Source organism: Neoarius graeffei, chromosome 19, assembly GCF_027579695.1.
Source record: "Neoarius graeffei isolate fNeoGra1 chromosome 19, fNeoGra1.pri, whole genome shotgun sequence".
Lineage (NCBI taxonomy): Eukaryota > Metazoa > Chordata > Actinopteri > Siluriformes > Ariidae > Neoarius > Neoarius graeffei.
The window spans coordinates 45,906,018-45,929,450 of record NC_083587.1 but is presented as its reverse complement, the minus strand read 5'-3'; the positions used below and the strand labels follow the sequence as shown (position 1 = coordinate 45,929,450).

General features: G+C 40.1%; 1 protein-coding gene across 1 annotated transcript in view; it reads right to left on the bottom strand.

Annotated features, from left to right (window-relative positions):
- Positions 1–891: 891 nt before the first annotated feature.
- tmem145 (transmembrane protein 145) overlaps positions 892–23,433 on the bottom strand; it is a 62,888-nt gene continuing 40,346 nt past the window's right edge. Inside the window, exons 10-15 of the mRNA XM_060900167.1 lie at positions 22,067–22,145; positions 19,079–19,172; positions 10,430–10,602; positions 10,117–10,237; positions 1,493–1,678; positions 892–1,369 (exon numbers count right to left, since the gene is read on the bottom strand). Coding sequence (XP_060756150.1) covers positions 1,148–1,369; positions 1,493–1,678; positions 10,117–10,237; positions 10,430–10,602; positions 19,079–19,172; positions 22,067–22,145 — 875 coding nt within the window. The 3' untranslated portion in view covers positions 892–1,147. The remainder of the gene's footprint in view (positions 1,370–1,492; positions 1,679–10,116; positions 10,238–10,429; positions 10,603–19,078; positions 19,173–22,066; positions 22,146–23,433) is intronic.

Below are 23,433 nucleotides of genomic sequence, written 5' to 3'. Positions count from 1 at the left end.
CACAGCGTATTAAAATATTAAGGCGCATGACTAAAAAAATTAACTAAATCAATAAATTGCCTATTTAAATATTTCCGAAGTGCACTCAACGTGAATAAAAAGTAAATAATGCAGGCAAGATACATAAATATTTTTTTTTTATTAAAATCTACTGAGAAACATAAAATGTGCCATAGTCTCAGTTAAAGGAGAGTTACATCACTATGTCAAATAACCTCACCAATAACCATGTGTTGAATTGTCTGACATGCATTAAATATATCTCAATCTCTATTACAGAAGGAAAAAAATTCACAATTCACAAATGTACTGTACCCTATTAAAATTCTAAATTAATACTTTTAAACTGCTTTCATAATTATGCGCCTAAATCGTTTTTTTCCCCCTTATTATTCCTATTTTGCCATTTCTTGCCTAAGGGTTTGAATGAGAGCTGGTTTACAAGGCAAATTGCACCTGGGTGCACGAAAGAGCAAAACTAAACATGGATTTGAACTTACTTTCGTTTACAAGCAACATGCATAAAAGTGCTAAAGGCAATTATTGCAGGTATTGAACTAGCGATATTGTTTTGGGAGGAAAGAATGTGTTTCCTCCCTTTTGTAAGCAGATCTTATTACCTATGTTAATTGAATGTACTCAGTTAAAATAAAAGATCCATTTTGTGTTTATAATGCACAACAAACAAACTGAAACATGAAATTATTCACATAGTTGTTGCTATTGGTTTTGAATACTCCATTTCAGTTCAAATAGAATGGCATGAAAATGCAAATATTAACAGCACCACTTGGAAAATATGTACATTAAAAAAAACAAACTTTTTACACTTAAAAAATCTTACACTTCAATACATTTACACATAAAATATCTGTATCTTAAAACTCTGCATACTGAATATCTTACATTTGTAATATACTGTGCTATGTACAACCAAAATGTCTTCTCAAGAGTCACCTTAATCTGGCTGAAATATTTATTGCTTTTTATTTAGCACTTCATATCTCCTGCTGTCTTAATATATCTCTGGTGCAAATCCTCTTTGCAGAAAAACACACGTAATATTCTGTTTTCTGACAAACCACGCTAACACTTTTGTATCTTGAAAAACTGATTTGGATGATCCCAAAGACCTACGTCTACTTCACTATGCTTGAGAGACTGTTCTGCCCTGCATGCTGAAATATTCAGTAAAATGAGAGGATAGTCTCGGAGGAGGCGATAGAGTGGAGTTGGTTGGTGGCCTAACAGGACTAAATGGTGTTGAAAAGTCGACCGGTGATGATGTGGTGATGATCTTTGGATCGGGGTTCAGAGCCATTTCTTGTCCCTTCCATCCCATGGCCTCGTTTATATTTTTCACGGAGACCTCATTTCAGAAAAATGAAATAATTACAACAAAATGAATGACATCATAAATAACTACTGTCCATAAAAATATTGATGATGAACATTTCAGTTAAAAAAATGAAATGATTTTTTTTTAACTCACTGACTGGATGGAGAAGAGTTCAGTGAAGTTCGGCTGAGAGTCTCCCAGGAAGGTGCTGTTCCCGTAGGCATGATGAGGGAAGCTCTCTGCCCCCATCTCTTTAGGGCTCGACAGTAGTATACCAATTTGAGACGTTCGCACATGATAAGGGAAATTCTTATTAGCTGCTGATGGACGCGTGATGATCTGTAGGAGGATTATTAATAAAAAAAGAAACAGAGAAAAAGCAATGTTAGACGTGTATAGTTCTCCCCCGTAGTACTTATGTCCTATTGAATAATGAGTGTCATTTCAAATGTAGGGTAAAATTTTCAAGTCACATTAGATTTTTTTTAAAACAAGCATTTTCAATTATAAGTTCGATTTTTGAAACAGTTCAGTAGTTTTCGCACTTGGAAGTCAGTATTCTAAGTTATGCAGAACCGGGCATAACAATAAAAATAATTTACAGAGCTTATATCAAGCCGATCAAAAAAACCATCATAAATACACGTTGCCATGGAAAAAACACCCAACACACCATAAACTTGGCAGCCTTCTATGGCATACTTTTATTAGGTGCCTTGCAAAAGCAAAAAATAAAAAAAAACCCAAAAACACAACCACAACTGGCCACATGGAGGCAGCCATGGCCTGAAGGTTCCAGAAGCAGCCTTGGGTTGCCAGTTCAATCCTGGGACTGGCAGGAAAAATGTGGGGAGAGTTGAGTGAATGAACAATACTTTCCCTTCCCTCCGTATCATGGTTGAAGTGCCCTTGAGTGAGGCACCTAACCCTCAACTGCTTCCTGGGCGCTGTAGCATAGCTGCCCACTGCTCTGGGTATGTGTGTGTGTGCTCATTGCTCATTTGTGTTCACTGCTTCAGATGGGTTAAATGCAGAGGAGGAATTTCACTGTGCTTGAGTGTACATGTGACAAATAAAGGCTTCTTCTTCAGCACAGTCTATTGTAGGGGTCCAAACACAGGCAGGTGGAGTTCTCATCTCATCATCTCTAGCCGCTTTATCTTGTTCTACAGGGTCGCAGGCAAGCTGGAGCCTATCCCAGCTGACTACGGGCGAAAGGCGGGGTACACCCTGGACAAGTCGCCAGGTCATCACAGGGCTGACACATAGACAACCATTCACACCTACGGTCAATTTAGAGTCACCAGTTAACCTAACCTGCATGTCTTTGGACTGTGGGGGAAACCGGAGCACCCGGAGGAAACCCACACGGACACGGGGAGAACATGCAAACTCCACACAGAAAAGCCCTCACCAGCCACGGGGCTCGAACCCGGACCTTCTTGCTGTGAGGCGACAGCGCTAACCACTACACCACCGTGCCGCCACAGGTGGAGTTTGACAAGTAAAATACATAATTGTAAACATCTCATCTCATTATCTGTAGCCGCTTTATCCTGTTCTACAAGGTCGCAGGCAAGCTGGAGCCTATCCCAGCTGACTATGGGCGAAAGGCGGGGTACACCCTGGACAAGTCGCCAGGTCATCACAGGGCTGACACATAGACACAGACAACCATTCACACCTACGGTCAATTTAGAGTCACCAGTTAGCCTAACCTGCATGTCTTTGGACTGTGGGGGAAACCGGAGCACCCGGAGGAAACCCACGCGGACACGGGGAGAACATGCAAACTCCACACAGAAAGGCCCTCGCCGGCCACGGGGCTCGAACCCGGACCTTCTTGCTGTGAGGCGACAGCGCTAACCACTACACCACCGTGCCGCCGCAGGTGGAGTTTGACAAGTAAAATACATAATTGTAAACAAACAAACAAAAAAAACCCACTACCATAGCCTTCTGAAACACAGGGAAAAAAGTTTTTAATTTTGATTTTTTTTTAAACATAAGTATTGGGGTGGTAAAAAAAAAAAACACACATTGCAAAAAAAAATGTTAAAACTTAATTTTATTCAAATTTTACAACATGTCCACTGTAATACTAGGAAATGCATAGTATGGGAGAGATGAGCAAAAACATGTCTACGACAGTGGACAAAAATGATTTGCTGGGTCTCAGGAGAACAGAACAAGGGAACAAAGTTGGGGAGTAAACCTAGGCTGGGCAGGACCAAAATAGAACCAAAGGAACAAGGCACTTCATGCCTTTTCAAAGAGTGAAACTGGAAAAGGAATAGTGGACGTGAATGCCTCAGCAAAATATCTGACTGCTGCAGGAGAACTGGAGACGAGGACAACCACAGTGAAGGTCAAGAGAGGTGTGATGACCTCCATTGGCTCCAATCTTGGGTATGTAATGCAGGACAGAGAAGTCTACTCTTACCAGAAATTGGATTGCTAGGTCTGGATAATGAAGTACAGGTGCCCTGGGGAATGCCTTCTCAGCTGGTCACCAGGAGAGTCTGTGTGGAGATGTGTTGAAGGAAAGGCAGAGCCTTTTCTTACAAAGCTCCACAGTTATGGAACAGCCTTCCAAGTAATGTTCGGGAATCAGACACAGTCTCAGTGTTTAAGTCTAGGCTGAAAACATATCTGTTTAGTCAAGCCTTGTGTTAATGGTGTTTATGAGGTAAAAGTGTAGATCTAGAGGGTCCTCAGACATAGTGTTTTAGTAAACTGGGATATATGGATGCTGTCAGTCCCCACTCGCTTGCTCACTCGAGTTTGTTGATGGTGTAGTGGCTGCTGCTTTATGTCCCGGGGCTCCCTCATGCCTGTGTTACCTTCTGGCTCTTCCCTTTTAGTTATGCTGTCATAGTTAGTTGCCGGAGTCCCTGCTTGTACTCAGTGCAATATGTATACTGTTCCTACTTATTCAGGTGACATTGGGCATACCTAACAACCTGTGTTTTCTTCCCCCCCCCCCAAAAAAAAAAAAAAAAAAATCTGTCCCTCTGAGTTACATGGAGTCAACAGGAAATCTTTTGGTGGAGAGGGTGGAGACCTCGACTGGCTATCGTAGCCTGCAGGGAATCGGCCATCAGACATTCTGCCACATATCCCAGATCCGGTGAAATGTAACTGAATTGTCTTGGCCAGCCCTAAGGGTCCCATCTGCATCCCATCATTGCTGAGGAGTGTGCTCCCATCACCCAATTAAGCATCCAGCCAGAGCAGCTCATGATATTTTTTAACCATATTAACATGCCATTGTTGTGTATTATTGTTGTGTGGTACGTCTCTGCGAGCCTACCACACAGACTTAATACTTGTGTCATTTTTAGGGCATACCTAACAACCTGTCCCCCCCCCCCCAATCTGTCCTTCTGAGTTACATGTTGGTCCTGAGATTGAGATGCTGACCTCTTCTGCCCCTCGGACCTGCCTGATCCATCCTGGTGCCCTGTGTCTGGTTGGAGTTTTATCGCATCGCTCCTGTGGAGGACGGCCCCATGAGGACAGTTGAAAGTTACACCTGGAGGACGCTCTGGACTCTTACAGTAATGCTTTTATGGCTGAGGACTACAGTTGACTTGCTAACTTTAGGACTGCAGTTGTCATGAACAGTTTTGCACTCAAGTTTCCATCAATGAAGAGTTACAACATCAACGAAACTGTCTTCATGTTAAAACTGTTAATGTTATAGTCATGTTGTCTGTTGTTGCCCAAATGAGGATGGGTTCCCTTTTGAGTCTGGTTCCTCTCGAGGTTTCTTCCTCGTGTCATCTGAGGGAGTTTTTCCTTGCCACCGTCGCCACAGGCTTGCTCATTGGGGATAAATTAGGGACAAAATTAGCTTATGTTTTAAGTCGTTTAAATTCTGTAAAGCTGCTTTGCGACAATGTTTATTGTTAAAAGCGCTATACAAATAAACTTGACTTGACTTTACTATTCTGTGCAAGATGATGCACTAGAGGGCTTTTTAACAGTTTCTGGGGCTGGTGGTCATGCTGCTTAAGTAGTAGGTAGTCCAGAATGATTGAGAGGGACTCAAGCTGGTTCAAGGGCATAAAGTTATCCAAATGTGCAAGTTCTCTCTGGAACCCTTCCCTGAGTCTTCAACTATCTGTAGTGATTAGAGCTACTGGCTGCCAAATGGAGTGCAGTTTGATGCTCTGCCCTGGATCCCTTCGTTCCGTAGGATAATCAAGCATGGGTGGAATGAAGTTAGTGATGTGCTCATAACACTGTGCTTCCTCTCACTGTTATTCCTAAATGGCTGTGGACCCAAACCCTACAAATATTTGAAGTCATTTATTCATCCAAGTGTGTAAAAGTGTGAAATAGCCCAGCAATAAAGAGCAAAAGAAAAAGAAAGAAAACTCAGTACTGCCATACATTTAAAACCTGATTTGACTGCAAACATGTAGTGATTTTACATTGATATAGTGTATACAGTGTCTTGCAAAAGTATTCATCCCCCTTCGTGTTTGTCCTGTTTTGCCGCATTACAAGCTGGAATTAAAATGGATTTTTGGAGGATTAGCACCATTTGATTAACACAACATGCCTACCACTTTAAAGGTGATTTTTTTTTTTATTGTGACACAAACAATAATTAAGATGAAAAAACAGAAATCTGGAGTGTGCATAGGTATTCACCCCCTTTCATATGAAACCCCTAAATAAGAGCTGCTCCAACCAATTCACTTCATAAGTCACGTAATTAGTTGATTAAGATCCACCTGTGTGCAATCAAAGTGTCACATGATCTGTCACATGATGTCTGGATAAATCAACCTGTTCTGGAAGGACCCTGACTCTGCAACACTACTAAGCAAGCAACATGAAAACCAAGGAGCCTCCAAACAGGTCAGAGACAAAGTTGTGGAGAAGTACAGATCAAGGTTGGGTTCTAAAAAATATCCCATACTTTGAATATCCCAGGGAGCACCATTAAATCCATTATAGCAAAATGGAAAGAATATGGCGCCACTACAAACCTGACAAGAGAAGGCCGCCCACCAAAACTCACAGACCGGGCAAGGAGGGCATTAATCAGAGATGCAACAAAGACACCAAAGATAACACTGAAGGAGCTGCAAAGATCCACAGCGGAGATGGGAGTATCTGTCCATAGGACCACTTTACTGTAAGCTGTACAATCCACAGAATGGGGCTTTACGAAAGAGTGGCCAGAAAAAAAGTCATTGCTTAAGAAAGCACATTTGGAGTTTGCCCAACAGCATGTGGCAGACTCCCCAAACACATTGAAGAAGATTCTCTGGTCAAATGAGACTAAAATGTATCTTTTTGGCCATCATGGGAAATGCCATGTGTGGTGCAAACCCAACACCCTGAGAACACCATTCCTACAGTTAAGCATGGTGGTGGCAGCATCATGCTGTGGGGATATTTTTCATCTGCAGGGACAGGAAAGCTGGTCAGGACTGAAGGAAAGATGAATGGCACTAAATACAGGGCAATTCTGGAGGAAAACCTGTTTGAGTCAGCCTGAGGTTTGAGACTGTCAGTGCGTTTACATGCACATAGAGAGAATCGAATTTCTGCCATTGCTCGACTGAAATCGAAGTTCAAAATGCCATGTATACACCTTAATTCGGCTGAAATTGAACCGAACTTGATTTCTCGTAATCGAGCTACACGACCTAGATTATGCGATTTCTGCCGAGCTACTTAGTGCATGTAAACCCTATTGAGCTACGTATTCGAGCTACAGTGGTGCTTGAAAGTTTGTGAACCCTTTAGAATTTCCTATATTTCTGCATAAATATGACCTAAAACATCATCAGATTTTCACACAAGTCCTAAAAGTAGATAAAGAGAACCCAGTTAAACAAATGAGACAAAAATATTATACTTGGTCATTTATTTATTGAGGAAAATTATCCAATATTACATATACGTGAGTGGCAAAAGTATGTGAACCTCTAGGATTAGCAGTTAATTTGAAGGTGAAATTAGAGTCAGGTGTTTTCAATCAATGGGATGACAATCAGGTGTGAGTGGGCACCCTGTTTTATTTAAAGAACAGGGATCTATCAAAGTCTGATCTTCACAACATGTTTGTGGAAGTGTATCATGGCACGAACAAAGGAGATTTCTGAGGACCTCAGAAAAAGTGTTGTTGATGCTCATCGGGCTGGAAAAGGTTACAAAACCATCTCCAAATAGTTTGGACTCCAGCAATCCACAATCAGACAGATTGTGTACAAATGGAGGAAATTCAAGACCATTGTTACCCTCCCCAGGAGTGGTCACCCAACAAAGATCACTCCAAGAGCAAGGCGTGTCATAGTCGGCGAGATCACAAAGGACCCCAGGGTAACTTCTAAGCAACTGAAGGCCTCTCTCACATTGGCTAATGTTAATGTTCATGAGTCCACCATCAGGAGAACACTGAACAACAATGGTGTGCATGGCAAGGTTGCAAGGAGAATGCCACTGCTCTCCAAAAAGAACATTGCTGCTCGTCTGCAGTTTGCTAAAGATCACAAGGGCAAGCCAGAAGGCTATTGGAAAAACGTTTTGTGGATGGATGAGACCAAAATAGAACTTTTTGGTTTAAATGAGAAGCATTATGTTTGGAGAAAGGAAAGCACTGCATTCTAGCATACGAACCTTATCCCATCTGTGAAACATGGTGGTGGTAGTATCATGGTTTGGGCCTGTTTTGCGGCATCTGGGCCAGGACAGCTTGCCATCATTGATGGAACAATGAATTCTGCATTATACCAGCGAATTCTAAAGGAAAATGTCAGGACATCTGTCCATGAACTGAATCTCAAGAGAAGGTGGGTCATGCAGCAAGACAACGACCCTAAGCACACAAGTCATTCTACCAAAGAATGGTTAAAGAAGAATAAAGTTAATGTTTTGGAATGGCCAAGTCAAAGTCCTGGCCTTAATCCAATCGAAATGTTGTGGAAGGACCTGAAGCGAGCAGTTCATGTGAGGAAACCCACCAACATCCCAGAGTTGAAGCTGTTCTGTACAGAGGAATGGGCTAAAATTCCTCCAAGCCAGTGTGCAGGACTGATCAACAGTTACCGGAAACATTTAGTTGCAGTTTTTGCTGCACAAGGGGGTCACACCAGATACTGAAAGCAAAGGTTCACATACTTTTGCCACTCACAGATATGTAATATTGGATCATTTTCCTCAATAAATAAATGACCAAGTATAATATTTTTGTCTCATTTGTTTAATCGGGTTCTCTTTATCTACTTTTAGGACTTGTGTGAAAATCTGATGATGTTTTAGGTCATATTTATGCAGAAATATAGAAAATTCTAAAGGGTTCACAAACTTTCAAGCACCACTGTACTTACTTCAGCACTGCCCCTTCCAGAAGTGACGAGTGATGAGACCACAAGCGGGAAACACAACAGCCTCAGTCGGCATGACAACAAATCATGACAATGGCATGAATCTTTTCTTTTTGTGGCATTGTTTGCACTGCTAAAATTTAGCTCACTTACTGTATCACCAAATACATCTATACAGCTGTTGCATAGCTGTGAATTGTGTACATAAACAAGTCATTGTATTTGTGTGTGTGTGTGTGTGTGTGTGTGTGTGTGTGTGTATATGTCCAACATCTGAAGAATGTCAATAAAAGCAAAACAATTGAACTTTTTGTGTGTTTATTAAGACACAAGTTAAATTGTAAGCAAAAAAAATTTTTTGTAAGCAAAAAATGGACTTTAGAAAAACATACAATTGTCCAAAATAAGTTGTCTTACAAAACAGTGGTCTGCGCAGGACAGTTTGTAGCCATACAGTCTGTTAGAGCAAGCCTAACAGCTTGAGCACGGAACTTGTGAACACGGAACTGCCAGTGTTGCCAGATTGGGCGGTTTTAAGTGCATTTTGGCGGATTTGAACATGTTTTGGGCTGGAAAACGTCAGCAGTATCTGGCAACACTGCTGATAACTTTGTTTATACTCTTGAATAGCTCTTCTTCATGACGACAACCGGAAGTGTACCAACACGATGGGGCGTGTAGCGCCACCTGTGGCTCAGGTGCACAATGCACCTCACACAATAGCTCGATTTCATCGTGTGCATATAGGATTGGATTTCTCTGGCACCCTGCTGGGACCTTCAGCTCGATTACCGACAGCAGCTCGATTTGGATGTGCATGTAAACGTAGTCACTGATGAAGGTTCACGTTCCAGGAGGACAATTACCGTAAACATACTGCTAAAGCTACACTGGAGTGGTTTAAAGGGAAACATTTAAATGTCTTGGAATGGCTTAATCAAAGCCCAGACCTCAGTCCAATTGAGAATCTGTGGCATAACTTGAAGATTGCTGTACACCAATGCAACCCATCTAACTTGAAGGAGTTGGAGCAGTTTTGCCTTGAGGAATGGGCAAAAATCCCAGTGGCTAGATGTGTTAAGCTAATAGAGACATACTCCAAGAGACTTGCAGCTGTAATTGCGGCAAAAGGTGGCTCTACAAAGTATTGACTTTGGGTGTGTGTGAATACCTATGCACACTCCAGATTTCTGTTTTTTCATCTTAATTATTGTTTGTGTCACAATAAAACAACAATTTTCACCTTTAAAGTGGTAGGCATGTTGTATAAATCAAATGGTGCTAACCCCCCAAAAATCCATTTTAATTCCAGCTTGTAATGTGACAAAACAGGACAAACACCAAGGGGATGAATACTTTTGAAAGACACTGTAAAGTGATATAGTGTAGCGTAACATTCTTCGTAAAACAAACAAACAAAAAACTTACTAAAAAGACAGTGTGGGCATAGAGGTGGATGCCGAGCTGAATACCATTGACAATCTTCTCCCGGGCCCATCGAGATATGCCAAAGTTGGCAATAAGAGCCATGACAGGTACAGCAAAAAACCTGCCAGAAAAATAAAAATATGAAATATTATATCACATTAGAAATCATTTAAAAGATTTATACTAAACAGATAGATGTAAGATATTGTGCACTATTTATGTACAATTTCACATTGCAATTTCAGCACTGTTGTCTACATAATATTCGAACAATTATGGTTATGAGAAAATGTATTACTTCTTTTTCACCCACCAAAGAGTGTATGCAGCAAAGAACGGGATGTAGAATGGCTGTTTCTCTGGATAATGCTTAAGAGACACCAACACAGCATAGCAGAACCAAACATATGCCAGCAGCTGGAGGCCCATCAGCCCATACCCAGCAGGACTGTCATAAGCATACAGTACTTCACCTGGATCAAAAAACTATACACACATATTTATAACAAGAACTTAGTCAGATTCAGTTAACTATAAGAATAAAGAACAACAGTAACATGGACACCAGTATGCACTTGTTAAACATCTCATTCCAGATTTAGTCCCCCTTTGCTGTTATAATATCCTCCACTCTTCTGGGAAGGCTTTCCATTATACTTTGGAGCGTAGCTGTGGGGATATACTCATTCAGCCTCAAGGGCATTAAAAAAGTCAGGCGCTGATTTTCGCTGAGGAGGCCTGGGGTGCAGTCAGTGTTCCAATTCAGATCAGAAGTGTTCATTGGGGTTGAGGTCAGGGCTTTGTGCAGGCCACTCGAGTTCCTCTGCACCATCCTTGACAGAACATGTCTCCATAGAGCTTGCTTTGTGCACAGCTGCATTGTCATGCTGGAGCATGTTTGGGCCTCTTCATTCCAGTGAAAGGAAATTATAATGTTACGGCATACAAAGACATTCTATATAATTGTATGCAACAGTTTGGGGAAGAACCACATATGGGTGTGATGGCTTGGTTCAACTACATTCAAATTTCTGGCCATATTGTCTATCTGTGCAAAGCAACTTCACAGAAATCTGGGTCTAGATAAACAAGGAAATCTGCTCTCTAATAAGCAAGGACAGTGGTAAGGAAAAAACTACCTGGAGACGAGGCAAAGCAGAACTCTGGATGGCATTGGATAATAGGGTTTTATGTAATAAATACAGTAAGTCGCAAGTCACAGAGAAAAGGCATTGTGATTGTGATAAAACATGCAAAATGTAAGGTATGAGGAGTCTTAATATGAGCATAATACAGGTTTATGAGGACTGTAAAAGCTTATAATCATAGCAGCAGCTCTTGGAAAATACAAATATTTGATGCATCTGGGATATGACTAATAACTGTAGCTGGAAAATGAATCATAAATGCAAATCTCTCCAAGATACAAAAGCAAATAAATTGTAGTGTCTTCCTTCCAACGCATATGGAAATGTTAGTGTTACAGTATTTGTGTTTAACCCATTAAACCCATGGGATCTGTTGGTGGGTCCAGATTTACATTCTTGTACCCACACACTTTTCACTGAAATTACTAAATAAATCTGAGTAGTTGTTTTATTTATATATATATATATATATGAGTGATTCCGGGCGGCACGGTGGTGTAGTGGTTAGCGCTGTCGCCTCACAGCAAGAAGGTCCTGGGTTCGAGCCCCGTGGCCGGCGAGGGCCTTTCTGTGCGGAGTTTGCATGTTCTCCCCGTGTCCGCGTGGGTTTCCTCCGGGTGCTCCGGTTTCCCCCACAGTCCAAAGACATGCAGGTTAGGTTAACTGGTGACTCTAAATTGACCGTAGGTGTGAATGTGGGTGTGAATGGTTGTCTGTGTCTATGTGTCAGCCCTGTGATGACCTGGCGACTTGTCCAGGGTGTACCCCGACTCTCGCCCGTAGTCAGCTGGGATAGGCTCCAGCTTGCCTGCGACCCTGTAGAAGGATAAAGCGGCTAGAGATAATGAGATGAGATGAGTGATTCCACGCTTATGGGTACTGAAATGGGGACATGAACTTATTTTTAAAAATTCACCTAAAACCATTTCTTTTTTTACCATCAGGTCACAAAACATGTAATCTTTAATGAATGATATGTTAAAAGATAACTTTAATTTTCTGAGATGTAATAAAAACATATTTATATGCCAAAGTCAGAACGTAACAGAAGTGTTGTGGACATATATATTCTCAATTTTAACAATGTAGAATTACTTTTTGAAACATAGCAAGGTGATGTTTTAGCAAATATAATTAATAAACATGTGTAGTAGAATAAACATACACATTCTTTCAATAAGATTAACATGGTATATAGCTAGATTGTAATTAATTTGTAACAGACGCGAGATGGACAATCGTAACAGAAGTAATGTAACAGACATCATTTTAGAACTCATAGGCTTGACTTTGGCATATAAATATGTTTTTATTACATCTCAGAAAATTAAAGTTATCTTTTAACATATCATTCATTAAAGATTACATGTTTTGTGACCTGATGGTAAAAAAAGAAATGGTTTTAGGTGAATTTTTAAAAATAAGTTCATGTCCCCATTTCAGTACCCATAAGCGTGGAATCACTCATATATATATATATATATATATATATATATATATATATATATATATATATATATATATATATATGAGTAAATATATATATGAGTAAATGTTCAAATAATAATCTGAGTAAACTAACATTTACTTTGTTAAATGATAAACTATGACCAGACTAGTGGTAGTGAGAGAAGTATTGATAAGGTAGAGGAAAGTCAGACATAGCAAGCCCTTATCTCTATTATTAGAGCCTCTGGATCTAGGTGGAACTATTCTATGATGAAAAATGAGTTTGGCCTTTAGGGGCGGCAGCAGCTACAGTTAATTGTATACAGAAAGCCTGAGGCACCAGGCATTGCACGCAAATTTAGCGTATGAGGCAAGCACAGGTTTTTAAAAAGATCCATGGATGTGTCATGTAGCGAGAAAATTGCAAGTGATGCTTTATGCTTTAAAGAAGCAGGCTGGTGAAAAATCCAAAACATAGGGAAAGAAACAGTGTCAGAAAAGAGGCAAAAGAGAGGCGATCAGCAAACAGTATACACTAGGTCTGGCAGAATCTCAAAACCAAACAGCAATAGCAAGGTTGGGTTAAAACTAGGATAACAAACAAGATGACAAAGACCTGATATGTTAAAACCAAAAAACTGTGGGCTTTGTGAACGTTTTATTGAGGTGAATGGTGACTTGAGTCAAGGTATAAGGTCAGTAGACAGGTGACTATGAATGTGACAGACGCTGTGTTTCAATTCGTGTACTTCTGTGAGTACATGTCCATGCACTTACTTGTGTTGTGCATTTACCAGCGGCAAACCGTTACTATTAGAGCTGGGACTTCAGCTCAGCCAAAACTTAGCCAGACACCAAAAAAGCAACAGGGCAAAGGATTTGCACAGCAGGCTGCCAGGTCACTCTGTTGTGTGTAGTTGTTGTCAATGTTGATTTTAAAAGTAACTAAGTAAATTACAGAGGTAAATGAATACTTAAGTTTGAGTGAAAAATACTGTAGTGAATGTGCATGGAGAGTGAGTTTGGAGACAGAAATCTTAGTTTGTTGGTTGTTAGCCTGTGCTACTTGCTCTCGATAGCACTGGCTTGACCGCTTTATTAACCTTCACTAACACTACTGATGAACACTACACCGTCTGGAAGGTGACTTCACTGCTGCACTGATGGTGCCGACTTGCGGTTAAGCTTGCGTTGGGCTTTGAGAAGGCTGAGGGCGATACGTTTTTGCTCCCTCCCACTATAAATCAAAATCTGATTGGTTAATTCATCTGTCACTTCCTACATAAACATACACTGCCATGGCCTTCTGTCCCGGCAATGAAGTCCTAACTAATGAGTGAGCCGGCTCTGAACTCTTTTCAGCCTAGAGACAACAAACAAACAAAAATGTAATTGGATAACTCGATTTTAATATTTTCAGGACAGTAACTCTTTCATTTCTGAAGAAAATTTGATAGAAAATGAGGCTGAATTAGAAGAGAATAATTATAATGAAATGATGAAAGAAATTAAAGAATGAAAGCAATTACGGTGCCTTGCAAAAGTATTCATACCCCTTGAACTTTTTCGCATTTTTCCACCTTACAACCACGAACTTAAAAGTTTTTTTATTGAGATTTTATGTGATAGACCAACACAGAGTAGCACATAATTGTGAAGTGAAACAAAAATGATAAATGGTCTTAAAAATTTTAAACAAATAAAAATCTGAAAAATGTGATGTGCATTAGTATTCAGCCCCCTGTACTCTGATACCTCTAAATACAATCCAGTGCAATCAATTGCCTTCAGAAGTCATCTAATTCGTTAATAGAGTCCTACTGTGTGTAATTTACTCTCAGCATAAATACACTTGTTCTGTGAAGGCCTCAGTGGTTTGTTAGAGAATACTGAAGAACAAACAGCATCATGAAGACCAAAGAACTCACCAGACAGGTCAGGGATAAAGTTCTGGAGAAGTTTAAAGCAGGGTTAGGTTATAAAAAAATATCCCAAGCTCTGAACATCTCAAGAAGCACTGTTCAATCCATCATTCAAAAATGGAAAAAGTATGGCACAACTGCAAACCTACCAAGACATGGCCGTCCACCTAAACTGACAGAGCGAGCAAGGAGAGCACTGGTCAGAGAAGCAGCCAAGAGGCCCATGATCACTCTGGAGGAGCTGCAGAAATCCACAACTCAGGTGGGAGAATCTGTGCACAGGACAACTATAAGTCGTACACTCCACAAACCTGGCCTTTTTGGAAGAGTGGCAAGAAGAAAGCCATTGTTGAAAGACAGGCATAAGAAATGTAGGGGACACAGCAAACATGTGGAAGAAGGTGCTTTGGTCAGATGAGACCAAAGTTGAACTTTTTGGCCTAAATGCGAAGCGCTATGTGTGGCGGAAAACTAACACTGCTCATCACCCTGCACACACCATCCCCACTGTGAAACATGGTGGTGGCAGCATCATGCTATGGGGATGCTTTTCTTCAGCAGGGACAGGGAAGCTGGTCAGAGTTGATGGGAAGATGGCTGGAGCTAAATACAGGGCAATCCTGGAAGAAAACCTGTTGGAGGCTGCAAAAGACTTGAAACTGGGAAGGAGATTCACCTTCCAGCAAGACAATGACCCTAAACATACAACCAGAGCTACAATGGAATGGTTTAGATCAAAGAATATTCATGTATTAGAATGGCCCAGTCAAAGTCCAGACCCAAATCCCATTGAGCATCTGTGGCAAGACTTGAAAATTGCTGTTCACAGACGCTCTCCATCCAATCTGGCTGAGCTTGAGCTATTTTGCAAAGAAGAATGGGCAAAAATTTCAGTGTCTAGATGTGCAAAGCTGGTAGAGACATACCACAAAAGACTTGCAGCTGTAATTGCAGCAAAAGGTGGCTCTACAAAGTATTGACACAGGGGGGCTGAATACTAATGCACATCACATTTTTCAGATTTTTATTTGTTTAAAATTTTGACCATTTATCATTTTCGTTTCACTTCACAATTATGTGCTACTCTGTGCTGGTCTATCACATACAATCTCAATAAAAAACTTTTAAGTTCGTGGTTGTAAGGTGGGAAAATGTGAAAAAGTACAAGGGGTATGAATACTTTTGCAAGGCACTGTATAAGCAATTGAACAACTGAAATGCTGATATGTTTGGGCCTTCTCTGAAGGCCTAGAAGGCCCTGATGGTTCCCCTCTGGTCCACTTCCATGCACTTACTTGTGTTGTTCACTTCCCTGAAATAATGATTGCAACATTTGGACATGATTGTTGCATAACCCACCAAATACTGTATATCTGCTGGCTTTTTTTGTTTACCTCTTAAAAATGAACGCATTTTAAATTTTCCTTGCTTGTCTGCATTGTGGAAATTACATCACTACTTGAGTCAAGGACATGCCCTCTTCCAATTGGCTGAAAATAGAAAAAGTTGGTGGTCTCTCCCTTTCCATTACATAGCCAAGATGGTGACCATTGAGGGTGAGAAGTGTCCAGTGTTGCACACTCAACATTTTATCCATTTTGAATACACCATCCAGGCACTCAGTGCACGTCATGTTGCCATACTTGCCAGTGTGAACGCACTTATGCACTCAAAATAGCAAGCGTGAATATGGAAGTATGTGAACTGAGACACACCGAGTGAGTGTGCATGTTGGGAGTTAGAGTCCAAGGTGGCCATGTTTGTAGACGATGATGCGAGTTTGTGAGAACTAAAGTTCATGACGGCTATGTTTGTAGGTTTGGTTTCTTATTCTCTCTCATGATGGTGCATGATCATGCAGGAAGCCAACATAAGATGAGTAAATAGTGGCCATAAAGAGATGCAAGTGATCAACAACAATACTCAGATAGACTGACATTTAAATAATGCTTGACTGGTATTAAGGGTCCAAGTGTGTGTGTCAAGAAAACATTTCCCACCATCACAAACAACCTGAATTGTTGACACAATGCAAGTTGGTTCAAACCCCTGGATTCATGATGTTAATGCCAAATTCAAACCCTACCTTCTGCCCCCTTGTTCGAATCAAGATTCATCAGACAGGCAACATTTTTCCAATCATCTGTACAGTTTTGTTGACCCTGTGCCCAGTTTAGCCAGAGAGTTCTGTTCTTGGCTGACAGGAATGAAACCTGATGTGTTCTTCTGTTCTTGTAGCCCATTCGCCTCAAGGTTTGATGTGTTGTACATTCTCTTGATGATTTTCTGCTCACCGTGGTTGTAAACAGTGGGTATTTGAGCTACCGTAGCCTTCTTCTCAGCAGGAAGCAGGCTGGCCATTCTCCTCTGACTTGTCTCATGAAGAATGCATTTCCACCTGAAGTACTACCACACTCTGCATTTTCTGTTGTTTTTCGCACCATTCACACTAATGAACTCCTGAGACTGTTGTGCATGAACAGTTCAGCAGTTTCAGAAATACTACGCAAATATCATGCCAACAAATCATGTGATCACTGAGATCACCTTTTCCCCCAATCTGATGTTTAATGTGAACATTAAGTAAATCTCATAATTATATATATATATATATATATATATATATATATATATATATATATATATATATATATATATATATATATACAAAACCCCAATTCCAAAAAAGTTGGGACAAAGTACAAATTGTAAATAAAAACGGAATGCAATAATTTACAAATCTCAAAAACTGATATTGTATTCACAATAGAACATAGACAACATATCAAATGTCGAAAGTGAGACATTTTGAAATTTCATGCCAAATATTGGCTCATTTGAAATTTCATGACAGCAACACATCTCAAAAAAGTTGGGACAGGGGCAATAAGAGGCTGGAAAAGTTCAAGGTACAAAAAAGGAACAGCTGGAGGACCAAATTGCAACTCATTAGGCCAATTGGCAATAGGTCATTAACATGACTGGGTATAAAAAGAGCATCTTAGAGTGGCAGCGGCTCTCAGAAGTAAAGATGGGAAGAGGATCACCAATCCCCCTAATTCTGCGCCGACAAATAGTGGAGCAATATCAGAAAGGAGTTCGACAGTGTAAAATTGCAAAGAGTTTGAACATATCATCATCTACAGTGCATAATATCATCAAAAGATTCAGAGAATCTGGAAGAATCTCTGTGCGTAAGGGTCAAGGCCGGAAAACCATACTGGGTGCCCGTGATCTTAGGGCCCTTAGACGGCACTGCATCACATACAGGCATGCTTCTGTATTGGAAATCACAAAATGGGCTCAGGAATATTTCCAGAGAACATTATCTGTGAACACAATTCACCGTGCCATCCGCCGTTGCCAGCTAAGACTCTATAGTTCAAAGAAGAAGCCGTATCTAAACATGATCCAGAAGCGCAGACATCTTCTCTGGGCCAAGGCTCATTTAAAATGGACTGTGGAAAAGTGGAAAACTGTTCTGTGGTCAGACGAATCAAAATTTGAAGTTCTTTATGGAAATCAGGGACGCCGTGTCATTCGGACTAAAGAGGAGAAGGACAACCCAAGTTGTTATCAGCGCTCAGTTCAGAAGCCTGCATCTCTGATGGTATGGGGTTGCATTAGTGCGTGTGGCATGGGCAGCTTACACATCTGGAAAGACACCATCAATGCTGAAAGGTATATCCAGGTTCTAGAGCAACATATGCTCCCATCCAGACGACGTCTCTTTCAGGGAAGACCTTGCGTTTTCCAACATGACAATGCCAAACCACATACTGCATCAATTACAGCATCATGGCTGCATAGAAGAAGGGTCCAGGTACTGAACTGGCCAGCCTGCAGTCCAGATCTTTCACCCATAGAAAACATTTGGCGCATCATAAAACGGAAGATACGACAAAAAAGACCTAAGACAGTTGAGCAACTAGAATCCTACATTAGACAAGAATGGGTTAACATTCCTATCCCTAAACTTGAGCAACTTGTCTCCTCAGTCCCCAGACGTTTACAGACTGTTGTAAAGAGAAAAGGGGATGTCTCACAGTGGTAAACATGGCCTTATCCCAACTTTTTTGAGATGTGTTGTTGTCATGAAATTAAAAATCACCTAATTTTTCTCTTTAAATGATACATTTTCTCAGTTTAAACATTTGATATGTCATCTATGTTCTATTCTGAATAAAATATGGAATTTTGAAAGTTCCACATCATTGCATTCCGTTTTTATTTACAATTTGTACTTTGTCCCAACTTTTTTGGAATCGGGGTTTTATATATATATATATATATATATATATATATATATATATATATATATATATATATATATACACACTGAAAAACGCATAAACATTTTGGAGTCCCAACATTCCATTTTGCATGCAAGAAAAAAAAAGGAATACTTTAAAACAAGTATTATATAAAATGAGTAATTATTACCTCAGCTTCATATATGAAGAGGATGATGTAGGTAATTGTATAGATGGTCATGTAGATAGATAGCTTGATCGAGCCACTGTGACTTATTCTTGCTCTAAATGGCAAACAGAGATTCAGTTACTGTGTGCATTTCAGAATCTTTAAAGAGAAGGACAGGATGTTAGTGCAAGAACGAAGACGAGGTTAATTTATCCACTGTATCAGCAACAGTCTTTTGTAATATTCAATTTAATGATGGATGGGTGGATGGATGGATGAATGCCTCAATAAACATTTCCATATATCCTACTGCAGACACAAAAGACAGGCATACAATGGCCATGCTGGTAATGGTAGGCATATCAGATGCTCGCTGGCCGTGCTGTGAAAACTGTACATGCAGACGCTCATTTAAGTTTCTAAATCTGTCATTGCTTAACTCTTGAATATTTTCTATCATGAATACTATCATTAAAAAGCTTATAGTCTCTGCTTTCCAAAGAAATGTATGTCGTTAAGATCTATTCAGTACTTTGGGAGTAACGGCAGGTTGAAGTTGGTACAACAGAGTAAAAACTCTGCTCACATGACGTCGGGAAACTGCCGGTGCTTTTTGAGTCACGGGAAAGCGCTCAGGCTCTCGCTCTCTCTTCTGATCAGTTTCCAACTGGATTACTCATGAATATCAATCAGATAACTTTTACAGGGATGTTCTCTCGCTCTCACTGTTTCTGATGAAGTATTCAGCAAAATTTTCTGTCAGCTAGTTTTGATGTTATGGTTCACAGGAGACTTTCAAGTGAGTTTTCATAGCTTTACGTACTTATTTTTTCAAATCAAACTGATTCCTATAAATAAATAACTATTTTAGAATATAACTGCAGTTGCTTTGATGAAAAATATTGAGATCTTAGTGGTTGGAATGATATTTAAAAAAACGGACGTCAGAAACACGAGTGTCAATTTCGATTCAATTAATTAGTATTGTTTATTAGATGTGGCTCACACAGTTCTTTTGAGGTTCACCTTGAAAGCTATGAATATTAATCGAAATAATCATTAATATTCTTTCATAGAAACATGGGCCCTACTTAGAAATACAAAGCCCTACAGAGCGCAAAGAGGGTATTAGAAATAATCTTTTATTACTTTTTTATTTTGATAGAGAATGGTAGATGTGAATGACATTCAATGCTTATTTATGCATATTTTATAATTAACATTTATTTCTCCTTCTTTGTGATGTATAAATGAGAGTTAAGATCAGCTTTATATTGCACAAATAAAGCCATTTGGTGAAACTTTGAAGAAGAGAGTGTACAGATTTAACGGTTTTACCTAATTAGCACAAGTAATAGTAATTAAACACTCATCTCTCATCTCATTATCTCTAGCCGCTTTATCCTTCTACAGGGTCGCAGGCAAGCTGGAGCCTATCCCAGCTGACTACGGGCGAAAGGCGGGGTACACCCTGGACAAGTCGCCAGGTCATCACAGGGCTGACACATAGACACAGACAACCATTCACACTCACATTCACACCTACGGTCAATTTAGAGTCACCAGTTAACCTAACCTGCATGTCTTTGGACTGTGGGGGAAACCGGAGCACCCGGAGGAAACCCACGCGGACACGGGGAGAACATGCAAACTCCACACAGAAAGGCCCTCACCGGCCACGGGGCTCGAACCCGGACCTTCTTGCTGTGAGGCGACAGCGCTAACCACTACACCACCGTGCCGCCGTAATTAAATACTAGTTTGCAGAATTTGTTTTTACTAATTTTTTAAACTTTGTATTCAGTATACAACCATCTATGTGCCTGCCAATTTCCATGTAAATATTTTGGAAAAAAAAAAGTTATTAAGAAAAAACATTTGATCTCATTCGTTAATGAGGCCCATTTTGGACCATGTGATCCTCATACAGAATATTACGACATTTTTCTAAAAATTAAGCCATTTTTTTTCATCTTTGATTTGTAATATCTCAAGAACGGATAAACATTTTAATTCTGTAAAATGTACGCTGTTCTGTATTCAATTCTGAATTCAGTGAGACCACGTGGCCTGAAATTCATCAATTGTTCTATTAAAAAAACTTAATAAAGTTGGAAGTCTGTGATTCGAATTCAGTAGCTTTCGTTCCACTAAACAAAAATAATTTGGTGTCAGGGAAAATTCTTTTTATGACCTAAACTTGAAAAATCTGAAAGGCAGTCTACCTTTAAAATGATCTATGTAGAATGTAGAACTGTGAATGTAGAACTATGTAGAACTGTTGAATCCTAGAGCCCAGGAATCTACAAAAAAAGGGACTAAAGTTCTGCACATGTGAAATTTCCTGTTCTAAATATCAATCTTTCTATTTAACTGCTCGTAAGCTAAGAGTCTTGATTTGTATTGTCATATATTTAGTGATTTCCTGAACAACAGTAATCCTGTCAAAACAAATTTGCTAGGATTTATTGATATTAGCTATGTTGGCTGGCCAGTTGGTTATCTGCTGCCGTGTTTGAACATCGTAGCCATTCCGTACAAACAGCAACGACACAGCCGTTTTTGCCATCCTCTGTGGTTCTGGGTTCAACTAGCTGATCCTATCTACAGACCTTCGTATAGGGTGAAACGCTGAAATGGTGGTGATGTATGTTTGTTAACCATCATCTCCTGCGATCACTCTGGACTGGGAGGCTGTAGAAGATTATAAAGCTGTTGCATTTTTTAAGATGCTGCGCACAGAGACACAGCCGTGCTCAGAATATTTTATTATTTGTTTCTTGCAATTTGCTCATTGCAAAAATATGTTGGATTTGCTGTCTAAACAGTGCTGCCGTAAACACAAGAGCAGCACTATTTCTAAACAGAAATGCATCATAGCACTGAATGCAAGGAGTTCAAGAATGACATTATAATGACTAGAAGACCTTGAAGGTGTGGTTGGACTGGTGGGGTTAGATTCGTGCTATATTAGCTGTCACATAATATGATAAACCTGAGAGCCTTTACCTTGTGACAGTGAAGCCTTTCCCTAGAAGAATCAGCATCAGGAGGAAGATCAGGAAACTAACAGAGAAGAGTATTTTTCCTAGAGTGGATATAAAGACGATATGAGAGAGAACAAAAGAGGGGGTTAGTTTAGGTGATGCATTTTGTGCTTTGGTCTTAGAAAGGGCTTCTTTTGTGCAGGCTAATATCCATCCATCATCTGTAGCTGCTTATCCTGTCCTACAGGGTCGCAGGCAAGCTGGACTTTGGGTGAGAGGCGGGTACACCCTGGACAAGTCGCCAGGTTATCGCAGGGCTGACACATAGACACAGACAACCATTCACACCTACAGTCAATTTAGAGCTACCAGTTAGCCTAACCTGCATGTCTTTGGACTGTGGGGGAAACCGGAGCACCCGGAGGAAGCCCACGCGGAGAACATGCAAACTCCACACAGAAAGGCCCTCGTCGGCTGCTGGGCTCGAACCCAGAACCTTCTTGCTGTGAGGCGACAGTGCTAACCACTACACCACCGTGCCACCCTGGAGGCTAACTGCTGATTGTAAAATACTATTATTTAAACGTTTTGTCAGAGTAACGTCAAAAGTTTTACTGGAAAATCTGAACTGTTGTATGTAATAGATTCTACACGAATACTTCCACCCTTTTTTTTTTTAAGGTTGACCATAACTCTGGAGCTGACTATAAAACCCTCAACCATAAACTAAATTCCTCACTGTTCGTCTATTGCTTTGTAGCTAATGGTGGACATTCCAGTCTCTCGTTGCCTAGCTCCCATTTGTTGCGTCAACTCATAGTTGAAATTAGTTTAACTTAGTACCCGTCCACTTTGTGTCACTAATGATTATTTCACCTTTCATCACGACAAGTCGCCGAGTTTCATTGACATTCCAAGGTCTCTGGTCGCCACATCGCTGTTAGTTTCTTTCTGTGTGTGTAAGCCCTTTTACACTCATAACAGAATAGATTCTTTTACACGACAGATGAATATTTCTCGATTAATACAGGTTCTACATAAGTCATAAGCATAAATCACATCAAAATATAAATGGAAAGAGCCAAAGCTAGCAGGTCTATTTGTAAATATATATTAGAAATGAATTTGTTGTGGATAATGCATTTATATAAAATACATAAATTTAATTTGTTGTGGGATAACACATCATTAATCATCCTACATCATTAATTACTACATCAAGAACTTGTCCTCAGGCTATTGTAAGCACAACTTCTTGAGACTATTGCATCATGCAAAATATTGAAATTTACACTAAACAAAATCACCCCTTGTGCACTTCACACCTATTATAAGGGCAAAGTGCCACAAACCACCCTAAAGTCACAATAAATATATGGGTCAATCCAT